General features: G+C 42.1%; 1 protein-coding gene across 1 annotated transcript; it reads left to right on the top strand.

The window, feature by feature from the left end:
• Positions 1-846: 846 nt before the first annotated feature.
• LOC138883401 (uncharacterized) lies at positions 847-1,593 on the top strand. The gene is made up of 2 exons (XM_070164084.1): positions 847-1,291; positions 1,334-1,593. Exons 1-2 carry the CDS (start codon positions 847-849, stop codon positions 1,591-1,593), a joined length of 705 nt encoding a protein of 234 aa, XP_070020185.1.
• Positions 1,594-13,443: the final 11,850 nt, after the last annotated feature.

The following is a 13,443-nucleotide window of genomic DNA, read 5'->3' as shown; positions in this document are numbered from 1 at the left end:
TCCAAACCAAATGTTATACTAACTCAAAAATATCATATGGACCTACTCGTGCGATCACATCATCAAAATAACATGTAAAATCATGAATTAAACCTCAAAACTCAACATTTTCATCAAGAACTCTCAAAGTTCATAGCTCTTCAACCGGAAGTCCAACTCATGTCAAATAAACTCCATTTTTCATCAAATTTCACAGTTATCTTTCAAGTACTATAATAAGTTTGTACCGGGCTCCGGAACCAAAATACGGGCCCAATAACAATGGTTTCAAATATTAATTCTTTTCTTTATTCCTTAGATAATTCAATAAAATAATTTCTTTTAAATTGATTTCTAAGGCTTGGGACCTCGGGATTCATTTCCGGCATACGCCCAAGTCCCATATTTTACTTCGGACCTCCCGGGATCGTCGGAACATGGATCCGGGTCTGTTTGCTAAGAATGTTGACCAAAGTCAACCATAATCAAAGTTTTAACTCTAAAATTTCATTTTCTCATATTTTCACATAGAAGGCTTTCCGAATATAAGTCCGGACCATGCACGTAAATCAAGGTGGGCTAAAAAGAGAGGTATTTTTTTAGGCCACGGAACACTGAATGTACTTGCAACCCAAGTGATGACCTTTTGGGTCATCACACGACTTGAATTCCAAGGGGCTCATACATATTGTTAAAGGATTCCTTTACTCCACTAACAGAAATAAAAATTTCGTAAACTATAATAAGGGTAAATAGTTTAAAATAATTAGTGGAAATATCATTTAGATAAAGTCCATGTCTTTATGATATATGCAAATATGTTCTTATATTATTGCCTTTTCTTTTCTATATTTTAGATTTCTCAATATGTCTGCTATATCACTCCGTGGAATACTTGAAACCAACAAGTTGGTAGGACCAAACTTTGATGATTGGTACAGAAATTTGAGAATTGTTCTCAGGCATGAGAAGCTTATTGATGTGATCGATAAGCCAACCAAGGAAGTCCTAGATGAGGATGATGATGATGCTACCAAGATTTATCAGAAATACTTGGAAAAATGTCTTACTACCAAATGCATCATTCTCGTTTCTATGAATTCTGAACTACAGAGGAAACATCAGGATATGGATCCAACTGCAATCATTGAACATCTTAAGAATATGTTTGGTACACAAAGCAGGACAACTAGATACCAACTATCTAAGGCTTTATTTGGATCCAAATTGACTGGAAACTCTCCAATTGGACCTTATGTCAATCATATGATTGATCTTATTGAAGAACTTGAGAAGTTGGGGTGCAAACTGGGTAAAGAACTTTCTTAAGATTTTATCTTGCATTCACTATCAGAATCCTTTTCACAATTTGTTATCAATTTAAATATGAATAAAATGGATTGTGATCTTCATGAGATGCTTAAAATGCTGATTGATTATGAGAATCAACTTGCATCTAAGAAGAAGAAAGGAACTGTCATGTTGGTTAGAAACTCTTCTAAGAAGAAGGGTAAGGGTAAAAGTAAACCCAAGAAAAAGGCTATTGCGCCCAAGGGTGGTTGTAGACATGTAATATTTGACCCTCCCCAAGATTTCTTATATTTTAACATGTAAATATTTAATTTAGGCCTAATATAGCTATTTCAATTAATTTTTACTCTTTTACTTCATTTATTACAAGAAAATGAAAATTACAAAAATAGTTTCATTAATATTTTGTAGTCATTTTTAATCTTGAAAAATACCAAAAAGAAAATAGTTTCATTTATGGTTTATCTTTAATAGTTTATTTTAATTAATTGGGAGTAGTCTTACATTTTTTTAAATGCTTTATACTATTTTAAATAAGGAAAATTTAGGCCCTTAATTAACGAAATCCAAATCTTCTAAGAAGCCCAATTGTTAGTTAATTCAAGACAATTTTAGCTCAATTTTGGACAAGAAAATGACCCAATTTCGGACTAGTCCTTGAGCCCAAATCCCAATTGCCCCAAAATTAACCCTTAGCCCAACACCCCTACCCTTTAATTAAACTCTAGACCTAAGAGACTAAGGATCAGTGGCTGAACTCCAAGAACGACCTTCCCCAACATATTTTTCCTTTAGCTTCTTCAATGAAGAAACATCCAAAAAACCCTAGATGAGCTCCTTTCTTCTTTAACCTTGAAGACAACCTTGAAAACCCTAAGAGAACCCTTGAGCCGTCACTCCTCTTCAACACACCACTATAGCCGCCGGACAACCACACGACAAACCCCTTCATCTCTGCTTCTTCTTCTTCTTCTTCATACCACCACGAACGGCCACCCTCCAACACTACCCCAAACGACTGCCCAAAGACACGCATAAACGCACATAGACGGAGGGAGCAGCCATCACCAACAGTAGCCCGCCAATCGCCGGTGTACCACCATTCAGCAGCAACAGCAGCTACTTTCCACCACCAGCTGACCGGCGACCCCACACACACACGCCCCTGAATTTGCCGGAAAAAACACGCACACACACTAATAGAAGCTCCAAAACGGACAAGAAAGGAGGTGGAATGGACTGATTTGATCGTTGGAATAATAAAGTACCAAAAATATTTTACCTTCTTTTGATTCAATATCACTTCAAAAAAATCAAAACGGAAATAGATTTGGGAGTCATTTTATTATTGGAAGTTCATTGCTTGAGTTTGTTTGGATCCAAATCCGTGTTTGCTCGAGTTTTTCGGTGCCGATTCGAGGTCCGTCGTCAAATCTTGGTCTCAGTTATTTGTTCAAAACTATTTCTGTTTTCCCGTTGTCAAGGTGTGCCCTCATCTTACTTCTGTCAATTGATGTTGTAGTAGTTTAGTGTGAAATTGCTTGTTATTGATTCTGTTGAGTTCATGCTAGATAAAAATGTGAAAATGCTTGTGTTTGTTTGTTTGAGTTACTTGATTGAAATTGTGAAGCTAGTTATCCCTTTGTAATTTTTTGCATCGTCACATTAAACATTGGAAACGTAGGTTAATCAAGCAATGGAACTGTTTGTTGGGACGAGGGATTTGGGCATTAAAATGAAAGGAGATTTGAGCTTAAATTTTGCCTTTATTATTTCCGTTGTCCGCTAGGATCATGCTAGGCCGGCAAGGATTTTGTTAATTTCAAGGCGATAGGTCGTTCCCTTAGTTAAATTTATCTGGGGAATGCCCCGAGGGATTTGTATATATTTTATTTCAAGGGTATGCCCCAAAGTGAATGTAATTGGAGGCCATGACGAACATCGTAGAAGAAGTTGCGTAGGATAATCTAGAACTTTAATTTTTCTTCTTTTAATTTTCTTTCATTTAGGTGGGGACGACCTTGAGCCTCTTTTGATTGTTTATTTCTTTTCGTGTGTTATCACCTCAATTCGAATATCTTAAAATTTGACTTGATCGAGTACGCAACCGTACTAGTTATGAGACTTGGGGAGTGCCTTACACCTTCTCCCCGAGTCAAATAAACCCCCTTACCCAAATCCCTGGTGCAGATTTAGTTTTGGAGTCTCAAGTGTTTTGAAAGGAAAAACAAATACTTTTAGAAAAAACGGTGACCTGACACACTGAAATCAAATGTCAGGTGGCAACTCTGAGTTAATCCTTTTGAACATAAATTTTTGTCACTTTCTAATTGAAAATCCTTTTGAGCTTTGCGAAATTTTTTTATTATTTTAAGAGGTTTAGTGAAGTTTGTTAAAAAAAGGGGTGTGACAGTGGTGTAACCAAACCCAAAGGCAAAGAAGGCAAAGCTGACCAATCTGATGCTGTATGTTTCCATTGTAAGAAAATAAGACATTGGAAGAGAAACTGCCAGGAGTATCTTGCAACTTTAAAGGACAAGAAACAAGGTAAGACTTTAATGAAAAATGTTTTCAAGATTTCTTTAACTACTACTAATTCTTCATTGTGGGTATTAGATACTGACAGTGGTTATAACATCTACAATATGTTGTAGGGGTTCCAGATAAGTAAAAAGTTGAAGAAAGGAGAAATTAATCTACAAGTTGGAAATGGTGCAAAAGTTGTGGCCGTAGCTGTAGGATCAATTTCTTTAATAATGCCTACGGGCAAAATACTTATGTTGGATGATTGTTATTACGTTCCTAAATTTGTTTCGAACATAATTTCAGCTTCTATGTTAGACAAACGTGGTTTTTGCATTAATATAGGCAATGATATTTGCTCTATTTATTATAGTGATAATTTATATGTGAATGGCTATCTCCAACATGACGTTTATGTCTTACCTAATGTGAATGATAATTTGATTATGCATGTTTCAAGTCTTAAGAAGAAAAGAGATGGTCAAGTAAATCATGCATACCTTTGGCATTGCAGGCTTGGTCATATTAGAGAGAAAAGAATTAACAAGTTGTACAAGAAAGGGTACCTTGACAAATATGATTTTGAATCATGTCCAACTTGTGAATCTTGTCTCAAAGGAAAAATGACCAAATCCCCATTTACTGGAAGTGGAGAAAGAGCTTCTGAATTACTGGTACTAACTCATACAGATGTTTGTGGGCCTATGTGATGACATCACTTGTTTTAAAATGAAACTCCGTGTTCCGAGGCCTTGAAAACCTCATTTAGAGTCACCTCGATTTACGTGCACAGTCTGGGCGCGTAGCCGGAAAGATTAAATATGATAACTTGTGAAAAATGATGAGTTTTGATTATAGAATGAGCTAATTTGACTTCGGTCAATATTTTGGGAAAACGGACCCATACCCGTGATGACGGTCCCAGAGGGTCCGTAGGAAAATATGGGACTTGGACGTTTGCCCGGAATCGAATTCCGAGGTCCCGAACCCGAGAAATGAATTTTCAAAGAAAATTGTTTCTTGAAATTGTTTAAAGAAATTTGAAATGAAATTTGATTAGAACATGATGGTATCGGGCCTGTATTTTGGTTCCGGTGCCCGGTACAGGTTTTATATATGATTTAAGATATTTCTGTGGAATTTGGTGAAAATGGATGTCATACGACGTGATTCGGACTTAAATTGCAAAATTTATGTTTAAAAACGTTTTGAGAAAATTTCATTGATCTCGAGATTTAATTTGATGTTCATGATGTTATTTTGATGATTGATTACACGAATAAGTCCGTGGGATATTTTTGAGTTAGTATGCACACTTGGTTTGGAGTTTCGAGGGCTCGGGTGAGTTTCGAGTAGGTTCGGGATGTTTTAGACTTAAAACCAGAAGTTACAAGTCTCTAAAGCCAGGCTTTGCAGTCCGCGGTGGAAGCTTCGCGGCTGCGGTGAGGGCTCCGCGACCGCGGTGGGATTTGTGCGGTCCGCGGTGAGTAGGGCCAAGCCTTCGCGGCTGCCCTCGGTTTCTTGCGGTCTGCGGTGGGCTCCTGTTCGGCCGCAGTCCATTTCGTGCGGTCCGCACTAGGCACTGGACCACAGTACTTCAGGAAGACATGTGCGGCCGCAATCCATTTTGTGTGGTCCGCACATAGGGTCTGAGAGGGATATAAATAGACGGGAATTTCAGCCATTTTTCATTTTTCAAAACCCCAAAAACATAAGAGGCGATTTTTCAAACAACCTTACTTCTCCAAATTAATTGTAAGTCATTTTTAACTAGTTTTCTTCAATCATTAACATGATTTCAACTTCAAATCAATGATTTTCATGGGGGAAATTGAGTGATTTGGGTAGAACCTAGGTTTATCAAAAATTGGGGATTTGGACCTCGACTTGAGGTCCGATTTCAAAGCAAATTACATATTTGAGCTCATGGGGGAATGAGTAATCGGGTTTTGGTTCGAACCTCGGGTTTTAACCACGTGGGCCCGGGGAAGATTTTGACTTTTTGGGTAAAACTTTGGAAAACTCATTTTTCATGCATTCAAATTGATTCATTTAGCGTTTATTGATGTAATTAAGTAACTTGTGGCTAGATACGAGCAAATTGATGGAGGAATCGAGGGGTAAAGCTATAATTGAAGCTTGAGTTGTGTTCGAGGCATCAGATAAGTGTTTGGTCTAACCTTAGCTTGAGGGATTAAGAGTTGTGTCCTATTTTCTATTTTCTTCATGTCGAGTACGACGTATAGGCATGGTGACGAGTATCTATACGTTGGTGTCAAACATGACCGTGAGTCTTATCTTGCAATTTTCATGATCTCGTTGTATTATTCATGCCTTGGTGAGGATTTATATTTACTGTGTAAAGTTGTAGAAAGAATTGTAACCTATGAACATTGAGGAGCGTTAGCTCCAGTTGTATAACGAATTGTGAAAGTATAAGTGAGAATAGAAACCTTAGAGCATTGGCTCGAGTTGTGCAGTGAATTCTGAAGTAAAAGTGAGAAAGAGAAGAGATCATTATGTTGCCCCCTTGCCGGGCTATTGTTGAGTTGATGTTCCCTTGTATTGTGTTCTTAATTGATATTACAGACGCTTAGGTTGATGATTCTTCGTGTTAGGTATTGTAACAAGTTTGGTTATAGCTGGGTAGTTTGGTGTTGTAACAAGTTTAGTTATAGCTGAGGTAGTTAGATGTTGAAACTAGTTGTGTTATAGTTGATATAGTTAGATGTTGGAACAAGTTTGGTTATGGCTATTTCTCCCTTCCCGGGATGTATATACTTGTACTGTTGAGTTCCCTTGCTGGGATAGTGTAGTCTATTGTTGATCCCTTGTCGAGACGGTTAATTATGATTATTGTTGACTGTATATTTGGAACGGGTTGCACGCCGCAACAGATATTATATTGGATCAGGTTGCACGCCGCAACAGATATTATATTGGATGGGGTTGCATGCCACAACAGATATTATATTGGATCGGGTTGCACGCCACAATAGATATTATATTGGATCGGGTTGCACACCGCAACAGTTACACATGTGGAATGGGTTGCACGCCACAACAATGTTAAATGATAAGGGATCGGGTTGTGCGCCGCAATAGTATTGTCGTTGTATTGATTTAGACATTGAATGTTCTTTCATACTTTATTAAGTTTCTGATAGAATTGATATGTTTCCCCGAAACATGTTTTCCCCTCCCTTTTTAAAACTGTTATTACCTGTTTATATTTTGTTGTATATTATATATCTGCACATGTTTATCTGGAGTCTGGTCTTAACCTCGTCACTACCTCGCCGGGGTTAGGCCAGGCACTTACCAGCACCTGGGGTCGGTTGTGCTGATACTACACTCTGCACTTTGTGCAGATACCTGAGTAGCCTTTGGTCAGCAGCAGTAGCTCGGGAGCCAGCTTTTTGTCCACCGAGACACCGAGGTAGCCTTGCAGGCGTCCGCAGACCCGGAATGTCCTCTATCTTATTTTATATTTTGTTGTCTCATGTATTCGAGACAAATAGTGTTATATTTCTTTCAAACGGTTGTATTTAGCACTCTTAGTAGTCCGTGGATGTTGTGACACCAGGTTCTGGTTAGAGGCACGTGATGGTCTTTGAGACATTTTCATTTTCTATTTATTTAAGCCATCCGCTAAATTTCATATTCCGCTGTTATTTAACTATTTATTCCGTTGTTAATACAATCGGTAAGAAGTTCTAAAATAAAAGAGTTAATGATTTCTAAGTTCATGGCTTGCCTAGCTTCTACGAGTAGGCGCTATCACAACTCCCGAAGGTCCTGACAAGTTGGTATCAGAGCTCTAGGTTACATAGGTCTCACAATTCACGGACAAGCTCAGTAGAGTCTGAGGGATCGGTATGGAGACGTCTGTATTTATCCCCCAGAGGCTATAGAGTTAGGAAGACTTCACATTTGTTCTTTCTCATCGTGTGGTTTTGTTTCTCAATACTAATTGAACTTCTACTCTGTTCTTTCGCAGATGGCGAGAACACGCGCTTCCTCATCTACCACTCAGCAGCTCGAGCCCCCAGCAGTAGCTCCCACGAGGGGCAGAGGGTGAGGCCGAGGCCATGTTAGAGGCCGAGGTAGGGGTAGAGCTCAGCCCCGAGCAGCAACCCCAGTAATGAGCCTCAGGTTGACTTTGATGACGAGGTTCCGGCCCCAGTAGCTCCGGTGGGTCCAGCTCAGGTCCCAGAGGGGTTTATTGCTACCCCAGTCCTTCAGGATGCTCTTGTCCAATTAGTGGGCCTCTTGGAGAGTGTCACCCGAGCGGGCTTGCTTCCTGTAGCACCAGCTGTCTCTCAGACTAGAGGAGGGGCCCAGACTCCTACTACTCGCACTCCGGAGCAGGTAGCTCCTCAGATTCAGACTCCAGCGGTTCAGACAGTTGGAGCAGTTCAGCCGGGTGTGGTAGCTCAGACCGGTGATGGAGCGGCTATGTCTGCCAATTCTTTATGGAGGCTGGATAGGTTCACCAAGCTCTTCACTTCCACTTTCAACAGTGCATCTACTGAGGATCCCCAGGATTATCTAGACAGTTGCCACGAGGTTCTTAGGAACATGGGTATTGTCGAGACCAATGGGGTCAATTTTGCTATATTTCGCTTGTTAGGATCCGCCAAGACTTGGTGGAGGGATTATTGCTTAGCTAGACCAGACAGATCGCCAGCCTTGACTTGGGAGCAGTTCACACAGCTATTTCTGGAGAAGTTTCTCCCCATTACTCAGCGAGAGACTTATCGGAGGTAGTTTGAACGCCTCCAACAGGGTTCCATGACAGTTACTCAGTATGAGACCAAGTTCATCGACTTAGCTCGCCATACTCTTGTCATACTTCCTACCAAGAGAGAGAGAGGGTGAGGAGGTTTATTGATGGTCTTATTCAACCGATTTGCCTTCAGATGGCTAGGGAGGCTGGGAGTGAGATCACTTTTCAGGAGACGGCCAATGTGGCCCGTAAAGTGGAGATGGTCCTATCGTAGGGAGGTGGTCATGGGTCGGATAAGAGGCCCCGTGCTTCAGGTAGATTTAGTGGTGCCTCGTCTAGAGGCAGGGATTCATATGGTAGAGGCCATCCTCCTAGGCCCTTTCAGTCAGCTCTTCAAGTCTCTCACGGTGCTTCAGGTAGCCGTGGTCCGCAAATGCGGTATTCCGATCAGCAGTCCTATAGTGCACCACCAGCTCCTATCAGTGCACCACCGCTCTAGATTTTTCGGGGTGGCCATTCGGGTCGCCAGGGTCAGTCTCAGTTTCCTCAGCCATAGCACTCAAGTGGATGTTTTGGGTGTGGTGAGTATGGTCATGTTAGGAGAACTTGTCCGAGGTTGGTGGGTGCTCAGTCGCAGCAGTATGATTCTCGTGCTATGGTCCAAGCACCAGGTGTTCCCCAGACCGCCCAGCCAGCTAGGGGTGGGGGCAGAGGTGCTAGAGGTGGAGGTAGAGGATTTAGAGGTGGGGCTCAGGTCGCTAGAGGTGGAGGCTAGCCACCTACAGGCCGTCCCAGAGATGGAGCCTAGGGTGATGGGGCCTAGCCCCGATGTTATGCTCTTCCAGCCTGGCCCGAGGCTGAGGCTTCAGATGCGGTTATCACAGGTACTATTCTGGTTTATGATAGAGATGCTTCAGTGTTATTTGATCCAGGGTCCACCTACTCGTATGTGTCATCTTATTTTGCATCGTATTTGGTTATGCCCAGTGATTCATTGAGTGTTCCCGTTTATGTGTCTACATCGGTGGGTGATTCTATTGTAGTTGATCGAGTCCATCATTCTTGTATTGTGGTGATTGGGGGTCTTGAGACTCGTGTAGATTTGTTGCATTTAGACATGGTCGATTTCGATGTTATATTGGGGATGGACTGGTTATCACCTTACCACGCTATCTTGGACTGTCATGCCAAAACTGTGACATTAGCTTTACCGGGTATGCCTCGTTTAGAGTGGAGAGGGACTCCTGGTCATTCTACCCGTAGTGTTATCTCTTATGTGAACGCTCGGCATATGGTCGAGAAGGGGTGTTTGGCCTATTTGGCATATGTTCGTGATTCTAGTGCCGAGGTTCCCTCTATCGATTCTGTGCTCGTTGTTCGAGAGTTTCCTGATGTTTTCCCTTCAAACCTGCTGGGTATGCCACCCGACATGGATATTGACTTTTGCATTGATTTGGCTCCGGGCACTCAGCCCATTTCTATCCCGCCGTATCGTATGGCCTCGCCTGAGCTAAAAGGGTTGAAGGAGCAGTTGCAAGACTTGCTTGAGAATGGTTTTATTAGGCTGAGTGTTTCGCCTTGGGGTGTGTCGGTGTTATTTATTAAGAAGAAGGACGGATCAATGAAAATGTGTATTGATTACCGGCAGTTGAACAAGGTTACAATCAAGAATAAGTACCCATTGCCGAAGATCGATGATTTGTTTGATCAGCTTCAGGGTGCCAAGGTGTTTTCAAAGATTGATTTGAGATCTGGCTAACATCAATTGAGGATTAGGGCATCTGATGTCCCTAAGACAGCATTCCGCACTCGGTACGTGCATTATGAGTTCTTGGTTATGTCGTTCGGGTTGACAAATGCCCCAGTAGCTTTCATGGATTTGATGAATCGGGTGTTCAGACCTTATTTGGATTCGTTCGTGATAGTCTTCATTGATGATATTTTGATATATTCCCGCAGCTGGGAGGAGCACGAGCAGCATCTCGGAGTAGTTTTTCAGACTTTGAGGGATAGTCAGCTGTATGCTAAATTTTCGAAGTGTGAATTCTGGTTGACTTCAGTTGTATTCCTGGGTCATTGTCTTAGTAGAGGGTATTCAGGTTGATCCGACGAAGATTGAGACAGTCAAGAACTGGCCCAAACCAGCATCAGCTACATAAATTCGGAGTTTCTTGGGATTGGCAGGCTACTATCGTCGGTTCGTGGAGGGGTTTTCATCTATCGCAGCCCCGATGACTAGGTTGACCCAGAAAGGTTCCCAGCTCAGATGGTTAGACGAGTGTGAGGCGAGCTTTCAGAATCTCAAGACAGCTCTGACTACGGCACCGGTGTTAGTTTTGCCCACAGGTCCTGGGCCTTATACATCTTATTGTGATGCTTCTCGTATTGGGCTTGGTACAGTGTTGATGCAGGATGGAAAGGTCATTACCTATGCTTCGCGGCAGTTGAAGATTCATGAGAAGAACTATCCCATTCATGATGTAGAGTTGGTAGCCATAGTTCACGCATTGAAGATTTGGAGGCATTATCTGTATGGCGTGGCATGTGAGGTGTTCACGGATCACAAGAGTCTTCAGTATTTGTTCAAGCAAAAAGAGTTGAATTTGAGGCAGAGGAGGTGGTTGGAGTTGTTGAAGGATTATGATATCACTATCTTTTATCACATGGGAAAGGCCAATGTGGTGGCTGATGCCTTGAGTAGGAAGTCAACCAGTATGGGTAGCCTTGCTTATATTCCGGTCAGTGAGAGGCCGCTTGCTTTGGATGTTCAGGCCTTGGCCAATCGGTTCGTGAGGTTGGATATTTCTGAGCCTAGTAGGGTATTAGCTTGAACGGTCGCTCGTTCTTCTTTATTGGAGCATATCCATGATCGGCAGTATGACGATCCCCATTTGTGCGTCCTTAGAGACACGGTGCAGCGCGAAGGTGCCAAGCAGGTTACCCTAGATGACGATGGAGTTTTGAGATTGCAAGGTCGAGTGTGTGTTTGCCAAATGTGGATGGGATTCGAGAGTTGATTTTAGAGGAGGCCCATAGCTCCCGGTACTCTATTCATCTGGGCACCACGAAGATGTATCAGGATTTGCGGCAGCATTATTGATGGCAGAGAATGAAGAAGGATATCGTTGTATATGTAGCTCGGTGTTTGAATTGTCAGCAGGTTAAGTACGAGCATCAGAGGCCTGGTGGTTTATTTCAGAGGATTGAGCTTCCCAAGTGGAAGTGGGAGCGGATCATCATGGATTTTGTTGTTGGACTCCCGCAGACTCGGAGGAAGTTCAACGCAGTATGGATCATTGTTGATAGGCTGACAAGTTAGCGCATTTCATTCCTGTGGCAGTCTCCTATTCATCCGAGAGCTTAGCTGAGATCTATATCCGGGAGATTGTTCATCTCCATGGTGTTACTGTATCTATCATTTCGGATTGAGGTACGCAGTTTACCTCGCATTTTTGGAGAGCAGTTCAGCGAGAATTGGGCACCCAGGTTGAGTTGAGTACAACATTTCATCCTCAGACGGACGGGCAGTCCGAGTGGACTATTCAGATTTTGGAGGATATGCTCTGAGCTTGTGTCATCGATTTTGGAGGTTCGTGGGATCAATTCTTTCCTTTAGCGGAGTTTGCCTACAATAACAGCTACCAGTCGAGTATCCAGATGGATCCTTATAAGGCTTTATATGGTAGACAGTGTCGATCTCCGGTTGGATGGTTTGAGCCAAGGGAGGCTCGGTTGTTGGGTACGGATCTGGTTCAGGAGGCCTTGGATAAGGTCAGGATAATTCAGGATAGGCTTCGTACAGCTCAGTCCATGCAAAAGAGTTATGCAGACCGCAAGGTTCGAGATGTGGCTTTTATGGTCGGTGAGCGGGTATTGCTCCGAGTGTCGCCTATGAAGGGCGTGATGAGATTTAGGAAGAAGGGCAAGCTTAACCCTAGGTTCATTGGTCCGTTTGAGATTTTTGATCGAGTGGAAGAGGTGGCTTATAGACTTGCATTGCCACCGAGCTTATCAGCCGTACATCCAGTATTTTATGTGTCCATGCTTCAGAAATATCACGGCGATCCATCTGATGTGTTAGATTTCAGCACTGTCCAGTTGGACAAGGACTTGTCTTATGAGGAGGAGCCGGTAGCTATTCTAGACTGGCAGGTTCGTCAGTTGAGGTCGAAGAGTTTTCCTTCTATTCGTGTTTAGTGGAGAGGTCAGCTTCCTGAGGCATCGACCTGGGAGTCTGAGTCCGATATGCGGAGCCGTTATCCCCATATTTTCCCCAACTCAGGTACTTCCTTCTTCTGTCCGTTCGAGGACGAACGATTGTTTTAGAGGTGGAGAATGTGATGACCTTTGGGTCATCACTTGCTTTAAAACAAAACTCTGTGTTCCTAGGCCTTTAAAATCTTATTTAGAGTCACCTCGATTTGCATGCGCAGTCCGGGCACGTAGCCGAAAAGATTAAATATGATAATCTGTGAAAAACGATGAGTTTTGATTATAGAATGAGCTAATTTGACTTCGATCAATATTTTGGGAAAACGGACCCTTACCCGTGATTTGACGGTCTCGGAGGGTTCGTAGGAAAATATGGGACTTGGGCGTATGCCCGGAATCGAATTTCGAGGCCCGAGCCCGAGAAATAAATTTTCAATGAAAATTGTTTAAAGACATTTGAAATGAAATTTGATTAGAACATGATGGTATCGGGCCCGTATTTTGGTTCCGGCACCCGGTACGAGTATTATATATAATTTAAGACATTTCTGTAGAATTTGGTGAAAACCGGATGTCATATGACGTGATTCGGACTTAAATTGCATAATTTATGTTTAAAGAAGTTTTGAGAAAATTTCATTGATCTCGAGCTTTAATTTGATGTTCATGATGTTATTTTGATGATTTGA

The sequence above is a fragment of the Nicotiana sylvestris genome, chromosome 2, assembly GCF_000393655.2.
Source record: "Nicotiana sylvestris chromosome 2, ASM39365v2, whole genome shotgun sequence".
NCBI classification, from domain to species: domain Eukaryota; kingdom Viridiplantae; phylum Streptophyta; class Magnoliopsida; order Solanales; family Solanaceae; genus Nicotiana; species Nicotiana sylvestris.
This window is presented reverse-complemented; position numbering and strand designations above follow the sequence as displayed.